Source organism: Rhododendron vialii, chromosome 13a, assembly GCF_030253575.1.
Source record: "Rhododendron vialii isolate Sample 1 chromosome 13a, ASM3025357v1".
Lineage (NCBI taxonomy): Eukaryota > Viridiplantae > Streptophyta > Magnoliopsida > Ericales > Ericaceae > Rhododendron > Rhododendron vialii.
This window is the reverse complement of record NC_080569.1, coordinates 26,928,024-26,943,358: the sequence shown is the minus strand read 5'-3', so window position 1 is coordinate 26,943,358 and position 15,335 is coordinate 26,928,024. Positions and strand designations below refer to the sequence as shown.

At 37.5% G+C, this 15,335-nt stretch overlaps 1 protein-coding gene across 1 annotated transcript; it reads right to left on the bottom strand.

The window, feature by feature from the left end:
* Nucleotides 1–1,365: 1,365 nt before the first annotated feature.
* Nucleotides 1,366–10,847, bottom strand: LOC131314481 (transcriptional corepressor LEUNIG-like). The gene is made up of 15 exons (XM_058343125.1): nucleotides 10,722–10,847; nucleotides 9,477–9,739; nucleotides 8,554–8,602; nucleotides 8,373–8,472; nucleotides 7,185–7,234; nucleotides 6,869–7,099; nucleotides 5,570–5,749; nucleotides 5,387–5,431; nucleotides 5,142–5,289; nucleotides 4,123–4,232; nucleotides 3,858–4,007; nucleotides 3,207–3,359; nucleotides 2,382–2,498; nucleotides 2,089–2,289; nucleotides 1,366–1,828 (listed from the first exon to the last, which is right to left on the bottom strand). The coding sequence occupies exons 1-15, from the start codon at nucleotides 10,761–10,763 to the stop codon at nucleotides 1,685–1,687; spliced, it is 1,983 nt and encodes a 660-aa protein (XP_058199108.1). The 5' UTR covers nucleotides 10,764–10,847; the 3' UTR covers nucleotides 1,366–1,684.
* Between the last annotated feature and the right edge of the window lie 4,488 nt (nucleotides 10,848–15,335).

Here is a 15,335-nt window from a genome sequence, read left to right as displayed (position 1 = left end):
ATATTAACACACATGGACATAAAACCATGTTCAACCTCCCCCGGGATTAATTCTTTAGTGAAATAATGCACACGGGATTGTAATGCATTTTAGTAGGCCACTTCGAGATATCATTATCATCATCTGAATTGCCCATTTTATATGCACAAAAAGGATGTTGATCACATATTAATGGCTACATGATCGGACAACATATGCTCTTAGAAAAAGAATAGGTAATATGATTCAAAGATTGAACAGTAACACAAATTAATCTACCATGATCATGTTGATAATAAATATTTTGAGCTGATATAGAGTGGATGTTTAGTGAAATCTATAAGAACAAAGGTTTGAATGATAACTCGAAGAGGCCTACCGATGCGTACTACAATTAATCCGTGACGCACTTGTTGGTAAGTAAGTAAGGAAAGGAAAGAATGAAGAGATCTAAGTTTTCGGCCATTTTCTAAATCTATATAATCTATTCAGCTACCAGAAAACTTGTTAGACTAGCTTCTTAATTAAGCGCTTTCCCACTGAAATTTTATTTTTTTGCAATACTTGTCCTGCAGAATTTTGAAAATTGTGTAGGAATTCAAATTTCAAATTTGTTTCCCACACCTCTAAACTAGTTAGTCATATCTCTTGGGCAGGTGATACTCCACTTGTTTAGCTTCTTTATGTTTCAAGGTCATTCAATTTCAGGCAATTTGTAAGGTTTTGCATTAATTCGGAATGTTTAAAGTCAGTTTGGAGGTCAAAGTGAAAGTTCCAGAGATTTGTGGGCCAATCTGTCAACCTTATGAAACATGGATGTTGAGTGTAATTTCTACCCGAGAAATACATGAATATTTCCGAATTTACTGTATTTTGAAGGGGATTTGACCTAGTATAAATTGATAGGTCGCGGATCAAAAAAAAAAAAAAGTTGATGGGTCTGTTCCGCATCTTGCAAACCCTTTTGATGTCTTTAGAGGTGTCGAATGGGCCGGCAGCACGAGCACAGCACCAACACGACACGCAGCACGCTAGGCACGGAAATAAATGGGCTGGGCTGGCACAGTGTGGCCCATTGGACACCTCTAGATGTCTTCGGCAATTGCTATAATAAAAAGAAAGAGTAGAATTTGGAAACGTTGAAGAGAACATAACAGTCAATGATTCAATATCTAGTAGCAAAACGGAACAAAATGAAAAGATAGCAAAACGGAACAAAATGAAAAGATTTGAAAAAGAAAAACTTTTCACCTCCCCAGAATACAATTCGAACATCAAATTATTACCTTGATAACGTCTTGATCATGCAACTGGCCTACAACTTAATCGGATTCAGATATTGAGGCCTTATTTTGATTACTCAATTGCGCGGCACACAAGGAAAAACTAAAACAAATTCCACTTCTTAAGCCACTGATCCATTCAATCACCCCACACTTAATTTGTTCTTCTGAAACAATCGATTTCCTTTTATTGACACCGATTTTGAAGATTCTATATAGCAAATCCTGATATCCATAAGCATTATGTAGATTCAAACTTAGTGCGACGCAGATTCTTGTATAACCTATCACAAAAAGTAACTGTTCGGCTATGGCTTTATTCCCGTTGACGCAACTTCCAGCAGCCTCACCATTTTCAGTATCGTATCCGAAAATATATGGAATGCTGAATGATACCCATGTACTGGAGAGAGCAACTAATGTCATTTCCATAATTTTATGCCCTCGTGACTAGCCGAAGCAATCATTTCAGTTTCAGTACAATCAGCCAATACAGAAACTATACCGTTGTGTGCAGGGACTGTCAAAGTCTTGTTGCTCTCAATTGAATTCCATAATTCAAGCGACTGCAAAGAGAACACAAATATAGGCATGTCACCTTTCAAATGACTTACAATTCCATCATTTACCATCTGATGCGGTAAATCCCCCAATTCTTGGATAAATAGTGATGTACAAGCTGGATCCATGGTAAACCCAAATGGTCAAAGCAGATGTTTAACATATATATGGTTATTCAATAGTAACGACAACGACATCTGTTTGAAGGATACAAATCAGAAAAGAGCACATAGCAAACATAATGACGAAAAGAGCACTTTGTTACCTGGTTAGAACCAATAACCAAGACGTTAGAGTATCCAGGATGGAATATGCATGATTCGAACTTATTGCCATTAGACTGCAATTCTTGTACGCATTTTCCGCCATATACAATAGACCACACCCGTGCACTTTCTTCACTGACCGATGCCATGTACTTCCCACTTGTATCCCAGCAGATTGACTTTACTTCTTTGACATGTCCCTTGAGAATTAAAAGAACACGCACAAAATTCTCACTGCACTACAACAAAGTAAAAGATAAGTGCGAAATGCATAGAAAGCCACCGGGCGTACCTCTAAAGAATATTGGAGGGTGTTAGTCTCGACATCAAATAAGTTTATTCCATTTCCTGAAGCAGCAGCCAAAAGTGTCCCACATCGAGGCTGGAATCTAACTTGTCTAGTAGCTCCCTGCATAAATTTGTGGGGATACACTGATTATCATCTTGATGAGATGAAAAGCAATCTTCAGAACTTGGGATTACTCCACCCGAATTTGTTTGTCCATTTTCACTGATTCCGAAGATCTAAAAAAAATGTCCGTATTTTCCAATATATTTTCTCGTTAGATGATTTTATAACTTTGTCTACAACAAGTAATTGAGATCTTTTCATTGGTGAAAAAATTATTGAGGAGTATTCCTCATGAACATGCATTATTTCTTGATGCATTTTGAAGGCCACGACTGTCAGAGGAAAAGGATAAGCCAATTGGGACGAAGGGAGTAGCTTTTATGTTGATGTGTTTTGTCTCCTTCCCGATGCAGCATTACAGAGCAAGCGACACAGCATTACTCCACTTTTTTTCCAATAAAGAAGCATACTCCACACTTAGAGGCATATAAGTTAGGTATGCGACTATGCGTCTAGACAGAGAGAGAAATTAAAAGGGTAGCAAATGGTCTAGTCTTTGGATGATAAGACATCAAACAGAACAGAAGGGGACCAATTGATAAGGCTCTTAGGTAAGCACAAAATTCCATACCCAGCACTAGAAGATGTAGCACAGCAATTAGCATTAGACAAACTCACAAAGGTAACAGAAATTCAAAAATGGAAAACTAAAAGCCAAAGTTTTAAGTATGAAACTATCATAGTCCCTTAAGCATCTATACTGACCTTAAAGGTGTGTTTGCAAGCAAATTGGTCAATGCTCCATAGCTTGATCTCATCATTACTGTCACAGGAACAGAGGAGATCTGCATCTGCGTGGAAATCTAATGAATTCACTGGCCCAGAATGCCCGAGAAGCTTGCACAAGGGTTTGCTTGGCTACATTCCATGGGAGAAACATGTAAGCATATGTCGAATCAAATGAAGGTGAGGGAGGGAGAGCAGTAAAAGTACTAGCAAGTGTCAAGTGTAGAATGATAAGCCCTTAAGTACTTTTTTTTTATCCGTTAACTGCGTAGATTAGACTAGTTCAATTGTATTATGAATACGAATCGACATAAAAATACCCAACAAATGCTTAAAAGTCCTATGATTATGTGCAAGTGGCATCAAATCCTTTTTTTCATCCACTCAGCGGATATGGAAAAGACAAGTTCGTTAAATCAAGAGATTGGTCACCAATACTTGTTTGTGTGTGCAAGGGTATGAAACTTCTGATCTAAAGTAGCAAATAAACAAAGAACAAAAATAGAAACATGGTGTAAAATTAGGCCTAATGGTTTGTACGCAATAGCAGTTTGCTCACTCAGAGTTTTCAAGAATCTCTAAAACAAAAGTCAGAAAATATCAGAATGAAATGGGAGGAAAATAACTTACGTTGTTTGGATCCCAGATTTGCACAGTTCTATCAAAGGACGACGTGGCAAACACGTGTGAACTTGGTTTAAACCGAACGTCTGTGATGATATCCAAATGCCCTTCTGCAGATTCAACCCAATTATATATACTCATGTCCCAAAGTAAGACCTGGAATGGAAAAATACAATCAGTCTCAGCTTATAGATGGAAAAAGGCAAAAGAAAAAGAATCTTGAGAATTGACCAATCAAGCTTAAGCTGAGTATTGATCACTAGCATGAAACCTTCTTGTCATCACCAGCACTTGCCAACAGTTTTCCATCTGATGAAAAATGACAGCAGAGGACTTTGCCTTTGCTGGCGTCGAGGGAAGCAACTTCTTCGAAAAAGAATCCTACGATATCACAAATATCATAAACAGAATTGAGGATATTATGTTGTGAGCTTTAATTACTCTCAAACTATATTAATATACCTTCTTAGTTTCACTAAGAAGAATGAGTATCAGCTATAATATTTCAGGCATGATTAATTACTGATTGTCCCACCAACGCCTTGTCCTTCGCTGCATTTCTAGTCCAAACTAGAAAGCTTGCCTTAAATCCCCAAAGCACACTCTGCTAACTCTTAGTTGTTGTAGTCCAAGTGGTTCAGTTACGAGTTGCTCTAACCCATAGGCCTCTGACCCATCATTCACGGTAGAGGTATGAGTCAATATTATTTTCTTCATTTTTTTTTTCCGTATTATTTCGTGAGAGCAAACATAGGTTGACTTTTATTATACAATGGAACGAAGTACTATGAGTCTAACCACATACTGCCGCAAGTCCGAATTTCCAATCATGCTCAAGTCTTCTGAAGGAAAACAAGCATAATATTATCTGTCTTTCGTTACGAAAGAGGTTGTCCACAGAATGGAATCACTAATTTCTAGTTTTGTCATATTTTTCATTCATGTAATCATACATGTAAAATTGTCATTGTTCCAAGCTTATTTTGTTCTAGTATAACATAACATGTAGAGGTTAACAAGAACTTCTACTTTTCCCCGAAATATTCTCTCTAGTTTCAACTGAATATGATTATTAAACTCCCCAGTACTGAGTGGGGTTTAGGCACTATCCAGTCCTAGAACATTAAGGTACAACACCGAACCTCTTTGCCATTATACGATGTGTGAAAGCAATGCAGCTGCCAAAAGAGATAGTAAAAGTCCAAGAATGAATTTCTTGAAAGGTTAATAGGCCTACTCTAATGTAAATCACCGAGAGTAGAATCCTTAAGTTAAGCAGTATTCACATACTGTTCTGTTCGGTCAAGCTGCAAGCTGTTGCATGTGTTTCCAAGTTGCTGAAAGAAGTGCTCACAATATCAGCATTCTCATTATCAGGGGAAAAAAGAGACTCGGTATTGTCATCCGATGATTTCTTCACCTCGACCTTTGTACCATTCTATACCTCAAACAACAGAAGAAAAGCTGCACTAATACAGTAGCCGTGAAAATTAGAAATTCCAAAAATCTTATTTCTCCTTGGATGTATGACGTACCGAGAACTTGTCTTTCTTCAACAAATCCTTCCTCTTTCTTCTCTTCTGATGCAGTACAAGAACATAGCAGAAAAAAAGGAGCAAATTAGTTGGAGTAATATAATCCACCTCGGAAAAAAGTTCTTTGATACCGAATTTCTCAACAAGAATGGCTTAACTTTGCCTTCGCAATCCTTAACCAACCTCGCGTAATTTCTGCCGCGACTGCCGATTCTTTTGTTTGTGCTCTGAACTTACTCCCACAGTGCCTGTCATTTTCTGCTCTACTGCTTGTTTCATAGGATAAGGGATTCTCACTTTTTGTTCTAGAGTAGGTCTATTAGGCACCCTCATTTGTTGCTCTGCCGTTTGTCTCATTATCATCTGAGTCAAATTAACTCCTCTTTCAGTAGCAAAGGAGATGGATAAATGCTGACAAAGATTTAAGGACTTACGGAGACAGTTTCCAGCATTAAACCACAGATGCGAATGAGGATATATAAGACCAAGAGATAGAAACTCTAATGCATGCCCAAATCATTGTGTATGATAAACTCGTAGAGGAAATCCACATACTCATGCACACTCGTGAAGAACTCAAGAATCTTACCAGAATATTCTTCTTATACATACTGTAGGGATGTCGTTCTCTTATCATTCTAAGAATATTGTTGTTATCCTGTGAATGTTTCAACCCAGAGATTATCATCATCGCCATCTTTGTGAAACAAGTTCTCAACTGTAGCCGAGTTCGCTGTACTGGAATGAAGCTTGAATGGAGTGGTAACTCTCTTAGAATGCTCTTTCCGAACATCATTGGTCACCAATTTAGGTCATGGTCATGGTCATTCCATTCCATCCCAGAGTTGTCCCAGAGAAGCAAAGACTAACTTAGTGCTACTATACTCTACCATTTTGGCAGCGTTACAGGTTAGTAAAATTATTGCAGAGTCTGTGAAGCCTGGAAAGGTTATTTATCATCGGCAATTGTGGAAGAGGATAATATAATCCTTATGGATTCAATGTCACACAGTCATCGTTTCTAACTTAGCAGAGTAAAAAGATCATATTTTCCATACACTGACAATGCAGTATTGTTTTGATCTAGTAAGGTATGACACTAGAGCAGGAAGATACCCATATGTTTGTTTCTAGATAAAACCTAACATGAAGTGCTATACACGCAGAGGCAAGCTAAATATATATCATCCGGAAATACATCATGATGACCACAAAAAGTATCACTAACAAACGTGAATGACAGAACTAACAAAGATTCAGCTATATTAAAAATTAGCAGATGCTTTGATTACAAAAAGCAGATGCTGTAACGGCTATGAACATACATGCAATTCCTCGCGTCACAGAAACTTAAAAGCTTTCTACTGAAAGAGAAAAATGTAATCATCTCATCAAGCGCAAGTTTATTGCATCTGGACACAGCTACAAATTCTGGAACTAGCTGCTCAATGAATAGAATCCAAGTCTTTGCATTCAACTTACCTGACCATCTGTCCCACCGAGGCCATTCCTAGGAAACATCTGATTACCAAAACTATTAGTGATTCCTTGAAAAGATGATATTCTCTTTGCGTTTTTGTTTTCCATTGCTTGAGATGAAATATCATGTTGATGATGAGGAATCAGTGTCTGAAACTGTGACTGTCGGTTTGTCACTGGTACAAAGGAATTTAGTACTGGGTATTCCATTCCAGAAGGAATTCGGCCAATTCCCTAAATGAGATGAACATAATCAGCTGAAAATTTGAACTAGTGCTATGTAGAATCTGCAACATTGAATTACAAGGACACCACTTACAGTCAAAGGCCATCCATTCAATGGCACCGAATTGGCACTGTTTATGGCCCCTGAAAAGAATAATAAACCTTACACTCTAAGCAATTCAACACCATCAAAGCTAAGCAACCCTTCATCTCGACTATCGGTTACCAGTCTAAGGACTCAGTTAGCAGTCTAAGGACCATCATCTACGAAAAGAATTGAAGCACCCAAATGAGAAAGATAACCCATAAATTTCCAGAAGGATATAGAGTGACCTTTAAAAACCAGGGATATCCCCAAATACTGCAGTCATCCTTTCCAAAAAAACATAAGGATATTAATGTAAAAATGGAATGCAGTCGTCTGATAAGTATAAATTTTGTCGTTCCCTTGAACGGTATTTTTTTTTTTGTTTCCTAGAGAAATTGTTGTCAGACTTCAGCGGAGTATATGCTTATTAACATATCATCCCATTTTCTAGATTCTATGTGTCATCGTATCAAATTCCCAATGTTCAATCTAATAATCATATGCATACCAAGTTAATGGGAACATGAGCTAGTCCAAGTGTTGCAAGGAGAGAGAGTTTAATAAATTGAAGTGGGAAGTGGTTAAGTGACTACCAGCGTCACCTAATATGATCAGCCGTTACATATAGCATAGTAGTGCAAGCATGTCAAAGGAGCCAATCTAGTTAAATGAATGGTACCTTTTCTTTCGTGGGTTATCCTCCAGAACAATGTTCATAATAGCTTGACCTTAGCCCAGCTGCTATGACAAGCCATATTTAGAACATTTTGCATATTTCATGTCTCAACGGATTTCTGTAGTGGACATCGCAGACAATCTAAAGCACCCCTTATTTCCGTATCAGGGGCTAAGCCTACGTAACATCGACATTGGCTGCAACAAAAATATTTTAAAACTTAATTATCTGCTGGCTGTCTCTTGACAGATTTCCGCTTTTGTTTCTTGTATGTCAACATTTCATGGTGACATTTGTTGCATTTGACAACACAAACACCCTAACATAACTGAATTATGATCATGTCTAGCTTCTACCTCGTCACAGTGCATCCATAAGCAAAAGCACGTTGTGACAGCATGTTGAAGTAATTTGTCCATCAATGAAGTTAAACAAACAGCACATGTTATTTCATTTACTCAGATTTACTATTTTCTTAGGTCTTTTGTAAAGAACATAAAAATAGAGCAGAAACCCACCCGCATCAGGAGGTCCAGCTCTGGGTATATTGGCTTCTGGTGCTCCATTGACAGGTGAGCCGACGTGGCTAGGTCCCCCATTATGAGCGCCATAGTTGTCCTGCAACATGGGCATCTTCAAAATTAAGCTCTATCAAAAATTAAAAGGGCAGAAGTGGCGATGCATGAGATTTAATCATACCCCTGGAGTCCATTGTTCATCCCCCGCATGAGTTTGCAGCTGAAAGTTGCTGTCATGCATGAGGGCAACTTAAGTTGATCAGTACTCTATTGGAAAAGTAACTACCAAATCCGATAAACGTTCCAAAAATTAATGCCCTTAATATACGTCTTATCAGATTCCTTATCTAATATAACTTGTTCAATCAAAACGTAGTGCACCACAGAAGCGGTGTTGAGGTTCACAACCCTCATGGCATTCATGTCATTGAGAAACAAAGTGAAGAAAACCAGCAAATTCATAGCATTCTCAATTTGACTACAAGAAACTCAATCATATACTGCCTCCCCAACGTCAACCAGAGCAGCATCATTAGCTTTTTCTTTTTTTCATTTCTTCTAAAGAACCAGAGTTCGGTGCAACAATTAGGTCAACAGGATGACCCACCACCCCGGCCCCACCATGGACAGCATTAGGAAACAACACGATGGTACTCCAAGATCACTAAATAATTACGCATATTATTTAGTGCTTGTAGTGCATTGCCCTAACACTTCATAAACCTAAAACTTCAAGAAGCCATATGATCATTTGGGGCTCTCTATTTTAGGGTGGGTCACAGGCCAAACTTACCCAACACTCCAGAGAGCCCCAAGTTCATACAGCCCCCGACCCCCACGCGCTTAGGGGTGGACCCTATGTCAGCATCATGTGGACCCAAGACATTTTAAGGGTTGCGACGAACCCCACTCTAGCATTGCCCAACACCCAACGAGCCATAGGATCACATCGGCCTCCACAATCAGGGGTGGACTCCATGTCAGATGGTGGCTTCTGGAGTGTTGGAGCAATGCTCCAGAAAAGACTAGGAACATGAATAATTGCAGTACATGACTAACACACCAAAATTATAAATATGCTATCCAGATAAACATTAGACGTACCTAGCATTGCTCGAAGACGGGTCTGAGTGAACCAGATTATCGACACCAACAAGTTGTTGATTGGAGTTTAACTCTCCAGCAGGAAGCCCACCATGCTCTCCCTCGTACATTGTTGCAGCAAACAAACTTGCTTCGGATTGCCCCCGCAGCATCTTGTCCAAACCCGAATCACCCTGAAATTGCATTCCTCCTTGCTGATTCATACCCGGGTTTGGAACTGCAGGAAAGTGGTTGAGCTGCTCATTCCCCATTATTTGAGTAGCCTGAGAATTGATTCATGGAATTTTCAAGACCATTGTCTTGTAACCAGAAGTTTGACACAAAAGCTATGACATGCTCCCATGAACCAAAAAATACTGGCTTCGCCCTTGATTTCAGTCCATTTTTTAAAATTCAACTATCTAAGTAAACAACATGATCGCATTTTAAAAGTTACTACTCCGTACTTCAAAATTTTGTAGAATAACCTTTTTATCAACCATTGGGAGTTTGGAGTGGAAACTGATTTTCTCGCGCTTCAGCGCTCCTATCTGTAACTTCATGAATAAAGTGGAGCGCGAATATCAATTTCTTTTGGAGTATCATGTATTTAAAATGCAAAACTAATGGGTTTAATATTTCAGAAAGTCTAGAGCCACCGCACCAAAATGCAGTATCCGGCCACCGCAGTGCGTGTGGGGTTCACTCTGAATCCCGCACGGATGATCCGAACCGTTCAATAATTTTAAAAAATACCCGAGTGGGCAATGCGGAAAATCATCTCAATCCGATATGCGAAGGGTACTCGATCCAATCTTCCCTTTTTGAAAAATCGAAAAAAATGGGTTTTCTGATTTTTCAAAAATGAGAAGATTGGATTGAGCACCCACACATATTGGATTGAGCTGATTTATGGCAATGCCCACTCGTTTTTTTTTTTTAAATTATTGAACGACTCGGATCTGGCCCCACACGCCGTGCGGTGGCCGGCCATCACATTTTGGTGCGGTGACCGTAGAGTTGTTAATTTTTTATTAACAGGTTGTCAAACCGAAAACTAATTTTGGGGTTTTGAAGTAAAACCTCCGGTCCTCTCAAGGATAATATGGTTGAAATACGAATAAATGTGTATGTAAGTGTCCGAGCACATTAGTGCGTGTCTTTAGCATTTTTATAAAGTTAAGGTAAGAAGTAAGTAGTACTACTACTATGATCTAGTCTAGTCTAGTAATAAAAGAGCTTGAAAAAGTAGATAAGAAAAAAAACCTGAACAGAAGATCCTTCCATGGCCTCAAGATGCTTAGGCATTCCTGAAGAATACTTGTCCCAAAAAACATGCCACCATTCTTTCAAGAAACCATCAGGTCCCTCTTTCACTGAAACCAAAATCCCAGATTCCCAATTAAGGTCAGACAAGTCGTTCAAACGGTACAAAATATAGATTTAACAAGATAGCATGTGATAGTAATATTCATCTTATGTCATAGAATTAATCATTTCTTCTAAACTTATTTTTCTTCTTCGTTTTGTGTGTTTTATTTACCTTTTATAATTTTTTTTTTAGATTTGGTGATTTTTTTTTTTGGATTAATCACTCGTTTCGACGAGAGGAGTCTAAAAAGTAGAAAATTATGACCAAAAGCAAAAAAAAAATTTAATAAAGACAAAAAAAGTATCAAACAGCTGTCTTATTTGTCCAAAAAGTTATGAAAAATAAAAAAATACCGCAATAAGTTTCAGACTTGTAAATTTACAAGAACGCATGTATGTAGCCACGTGTGAATAGCATATGCTACTTTGACAGATGGATATGAAGGTGCTAATCTAACCACTAGTGAATAGTTGTCAATCAACATGCTAATTAACCGTAATAGTGACACTTAAGAGCATCTCTATTTCTTACTCAAATCTTGACTCAAACTCAAATTTGAGTAAAAATCACTCAAAACCCTCATCCACTCCTTACCCAAACCTATATCAAATTTGGGTTTTACTCAAATTTGATTAGACTCAAACCCTTAATCAAATTTTTAAAGTCAAATTTCACACCTTTAAATTTACACTTTGCCATTAATGAAACTTTTACTCGAATTTGTGCATATTTGTGCTTAGGTTTGAGTTTACTCATTGAAACACTCAATACCAAAAGAAGCTTTTACTCATATTTTTACTCTCAAATTTGAGTGAAAATTTGAGTAAGGAGTGGAGATGCTCTAAGGGATTGGCTTGGTGATCAAAGGTTTGGATTTAGGAGTTTCTTCTCTAGCAGGGGTAAGTCCTTAGATTTGAAATTTTTAGTTTATTTTTTTGGTGCTATCAACTCATATGCGTCAGTCATACGGAACTTTATCCCGACCTTAAATGGTCCCTGATAGTGGACTGTGGATTGGTCACACGAACAATAATCGATGTTCGCGTATGCTGATCACATTGAACAAGTTGATTGAGAAAATCATTTTCCAAACATGTAGGAAGCAAATGTTCTCAATAGAAACCTCGGGGGTGTCAGTGATATTTAAGCCTTGATGTTTTCGTCAAATTTTAGAACGCGATTATTCGCAGTCCCGTTTTTTCTCCCTAAGCCTGTTAAAAATTTTCAATTATACTCAACAGTTAGTTACCGAAATTGATATACATTTTCAGCATACAATTATCAAAATATAATATTTTTTTCAACAGCTATTTACCGAAAATATATGTTCGGCAATTGTTTACCGAAAGTTGAACATATTTTCGATATGTAGTTACCAAAATATAATCTTGTTTTCAACAGCTATTTACCGAAATGTAATGTATGATTTTCAGCAACTGTTTACCGAAATGTAGTGGGCTAAGGGAGAAAATACGAGACTGTGAATAGTTACCCCCAAATTTTAATGGCAAATTTCATTGACACCCCCTTAGGTGTTCTCTATTATCGGATAGCCCTTCACTTACTAAGAAATGACAATGAACCCCCTATTATTTTTATGCGTGTTTCACAAAAATCCCAAATTAGCAATTTTATGTTCAAACACGTGATGTAATGAGTCAATTTAAAAAGACAAATAAAAATCTAAAAAATGTGTGTTTTTTAGTGACTCAAATAGGTTGCATCTCAAAGAATTGGGTCCTACAATTTACAATCCTCTTTTCCACCACCATCACCACCACCAAATTAATTACTAACAAAGAAGAAAGATTAAAGCAAACTAATAATGCAAGCCATGCATATCAGAGTCTTGTATACTTACGCTCCGTTCCGTTAAGATTCTTATTTCTGAAGTACTTATTTTTTGCCTTACGAGACAAGTTATTCTCTCACAATACATCACCTTTAATTTAAAAAAATATTAAGTATTTATTTTAGTTAGTGGAACACACCTTTAAAATAAAAAATTAGCATCATATTTAAATTAAACAAATAAGAAAGAAATTAAGTGGATGCACCATAACATACCAATGGGTCCGGCAGCAACATTGGCTTCTTCTGCGAAGATCTCAGCGGCCGTAACGAACTTCTTTCTTAGCATGTAGTCATGTATGTATAGGTTAAGCCTTTGAATCCCCCAGTGCGCATAAATACAAGGTTATAAAATTAGAAGACAGAAAAATCAAGAATCCAAGAACATAAACGACATTGAAAGCAACGGCGGAACCATAATTTGAATTGAAGGAGGACGACCACATAACGAGAAAATATTTTTGTTGAATGGATTTTAAAAGATGGTTTATTTTCTTCGAGATCTTGAGGCACGTTTTCCAATAATTAGAGAATGAACACTGAATGATTGGCGTTATCTCTCGTCGTCAATGATTATGTGGTATCATTGTTACGTCAAATTTTTACTTCATTTCGAAATGATTAACTCAGTTAAGCATCTGTAAGACAAATGTTCAACTTAAACACAACTTAATTAGAAAAAAGGAGATGAGACCGAAGTCCGGAGGCTCCGGTCCCATCCGCCACTGAGTGAAAGCATATACATCTTAACTCACATTTTCTGAGCATCCCAGTCCCCACCTGGTGCCATATATATATCGTCGCGACCTCTAGTATACTTTTCCTTGACCTAGAAAACAGATAGATGGAAAGTCAATCAGCTGGAAGTAATCAAAATTTAAACCCAAAGTGGCCAAATTGGGATATAGCACGAACATTGAGCATATGTATGCATGTGCAGTGTATGTATGTACAGAGGGTTTTATGTTTTGACAGTGAAGAGTACTCTTGTCAATGTCACCTACACAAATTGAACCCAGATGAAATTTTAATCAGCTTGGGATCGATATGGCAAGAGCAGAGCAGAGCATTTGTAGGACTATATATATATATATATATATATATATATATAGATATATATATATATATATATATATATATAGAGAGAGAGAGAGAGAGAGAGAGAGAGAGAGAGAGAGAGAGAGAGAGAGAGAGAGAGAGAGCCATGCAACTCATGAATGGTTGGCTGGTTAAAGTACGAGGCTTAAGGCCGGGTTTATTCCTTCTTAAATTTCAAGTTCGAAACGTCTTCGGTGTAATCAACTTTTATGGGACCATAAAAGTTGCATGAACTAGTTGTGCGTTGGACTCATTAGTGTGAATGAATCTCCAACTAACGAAATCTTAAATGACTTGTGTATGAACGAAATCCAAAAGAGTGTAATCCCATTCGTCCATATTATGAAAATCTCATTCACTATAAATTACTTGTGGAGTGCAAATGTATTCCCATAATCTACTTGCAATTGACATAACTGAAGTCAGATTATGTGTTCGTAAATGAGATCACCTAAGTTCAGCATCCTTAATTGGCATGCCAAGGGCATTGCTGGAAATTCGTCAAATGCTTACTCCTACTTGAGATCAGAAAGATAACTAGCCTTAGGATTTCCTCCTATATTTTTCCAAATGGAGCATAAAAATATGGGATAAATATAGTTTTGAAAATTGGTCATTCATTATTTTTTCGAAAAAAGTTTCAAAACCATTTGGCTACAATTAATTGTTGCATCCAACAGTTGCAATCTAAAAATATTAACAGTTCGAATTATCAAAATGCAACTCGTAATAAGTCCCATGGCCCAAACAAGACCCACTTGCAGGGTTGTAAATGAACCGAGCTATTTGCAAGCCGTTTGAGCTAGGCTCAACTCGACTCGTTTAGTGATCGAGCCTAGCTCGAGTTTGAGTTTCATGCTTGTTTGGTAAACAAATTGAGTTCAACACTCTAAAACTCGATTTGACTCGAAAAAACTCAGCTTGATTGTATAGGCTCAGCTCGTTTATAGAGAAAGCTCAAAGATGGAACTAGCTAGGGGTTGGGTTATTGGGGCTAGGGCCACCCCCCCTATTTGGGAAACCCCATAATTTTCTCATACTTTTAAACCTTTACACATGTTGGCTCCCTACTGATTTGTATACAATTTATGACTTAATAAAAGAGTTGTTCATATTGTGGCCCCTTGGCATATGAAATTCTGATTCTGTCCTTATACTTTGGCTCGTTTAGCAAATGAATTGGACTCAGCTCGTTAAGGGCTCCACTCGTTTGTGAACAATTTCAAACTCGTTGAATCGAGCTTGAACACTAAAAAACTCAACTCGTTTGCACATGCATCCTTTAGTAGTAACTTAAAAGAGAGACACCATCCTTTTAAGTTCAATAATGTTACAATCTATAGCACACTCATAGATTAGCATGAAATCTTGATTCATTAAACCTCAGCTTTGAACCAAAGTCTTGAATGCCATTACTCTAAAGCATCTATTTAATGACTAATCTCTGTTCTTTCCCTATATGGAATATTTTTTATGAATTGTTTTGGAGCTTAAAGGTCATCGTAATCAAATGAAAATGGTTGAAGTATGTGCATTAAATTCCAATTTATGGAACTAAT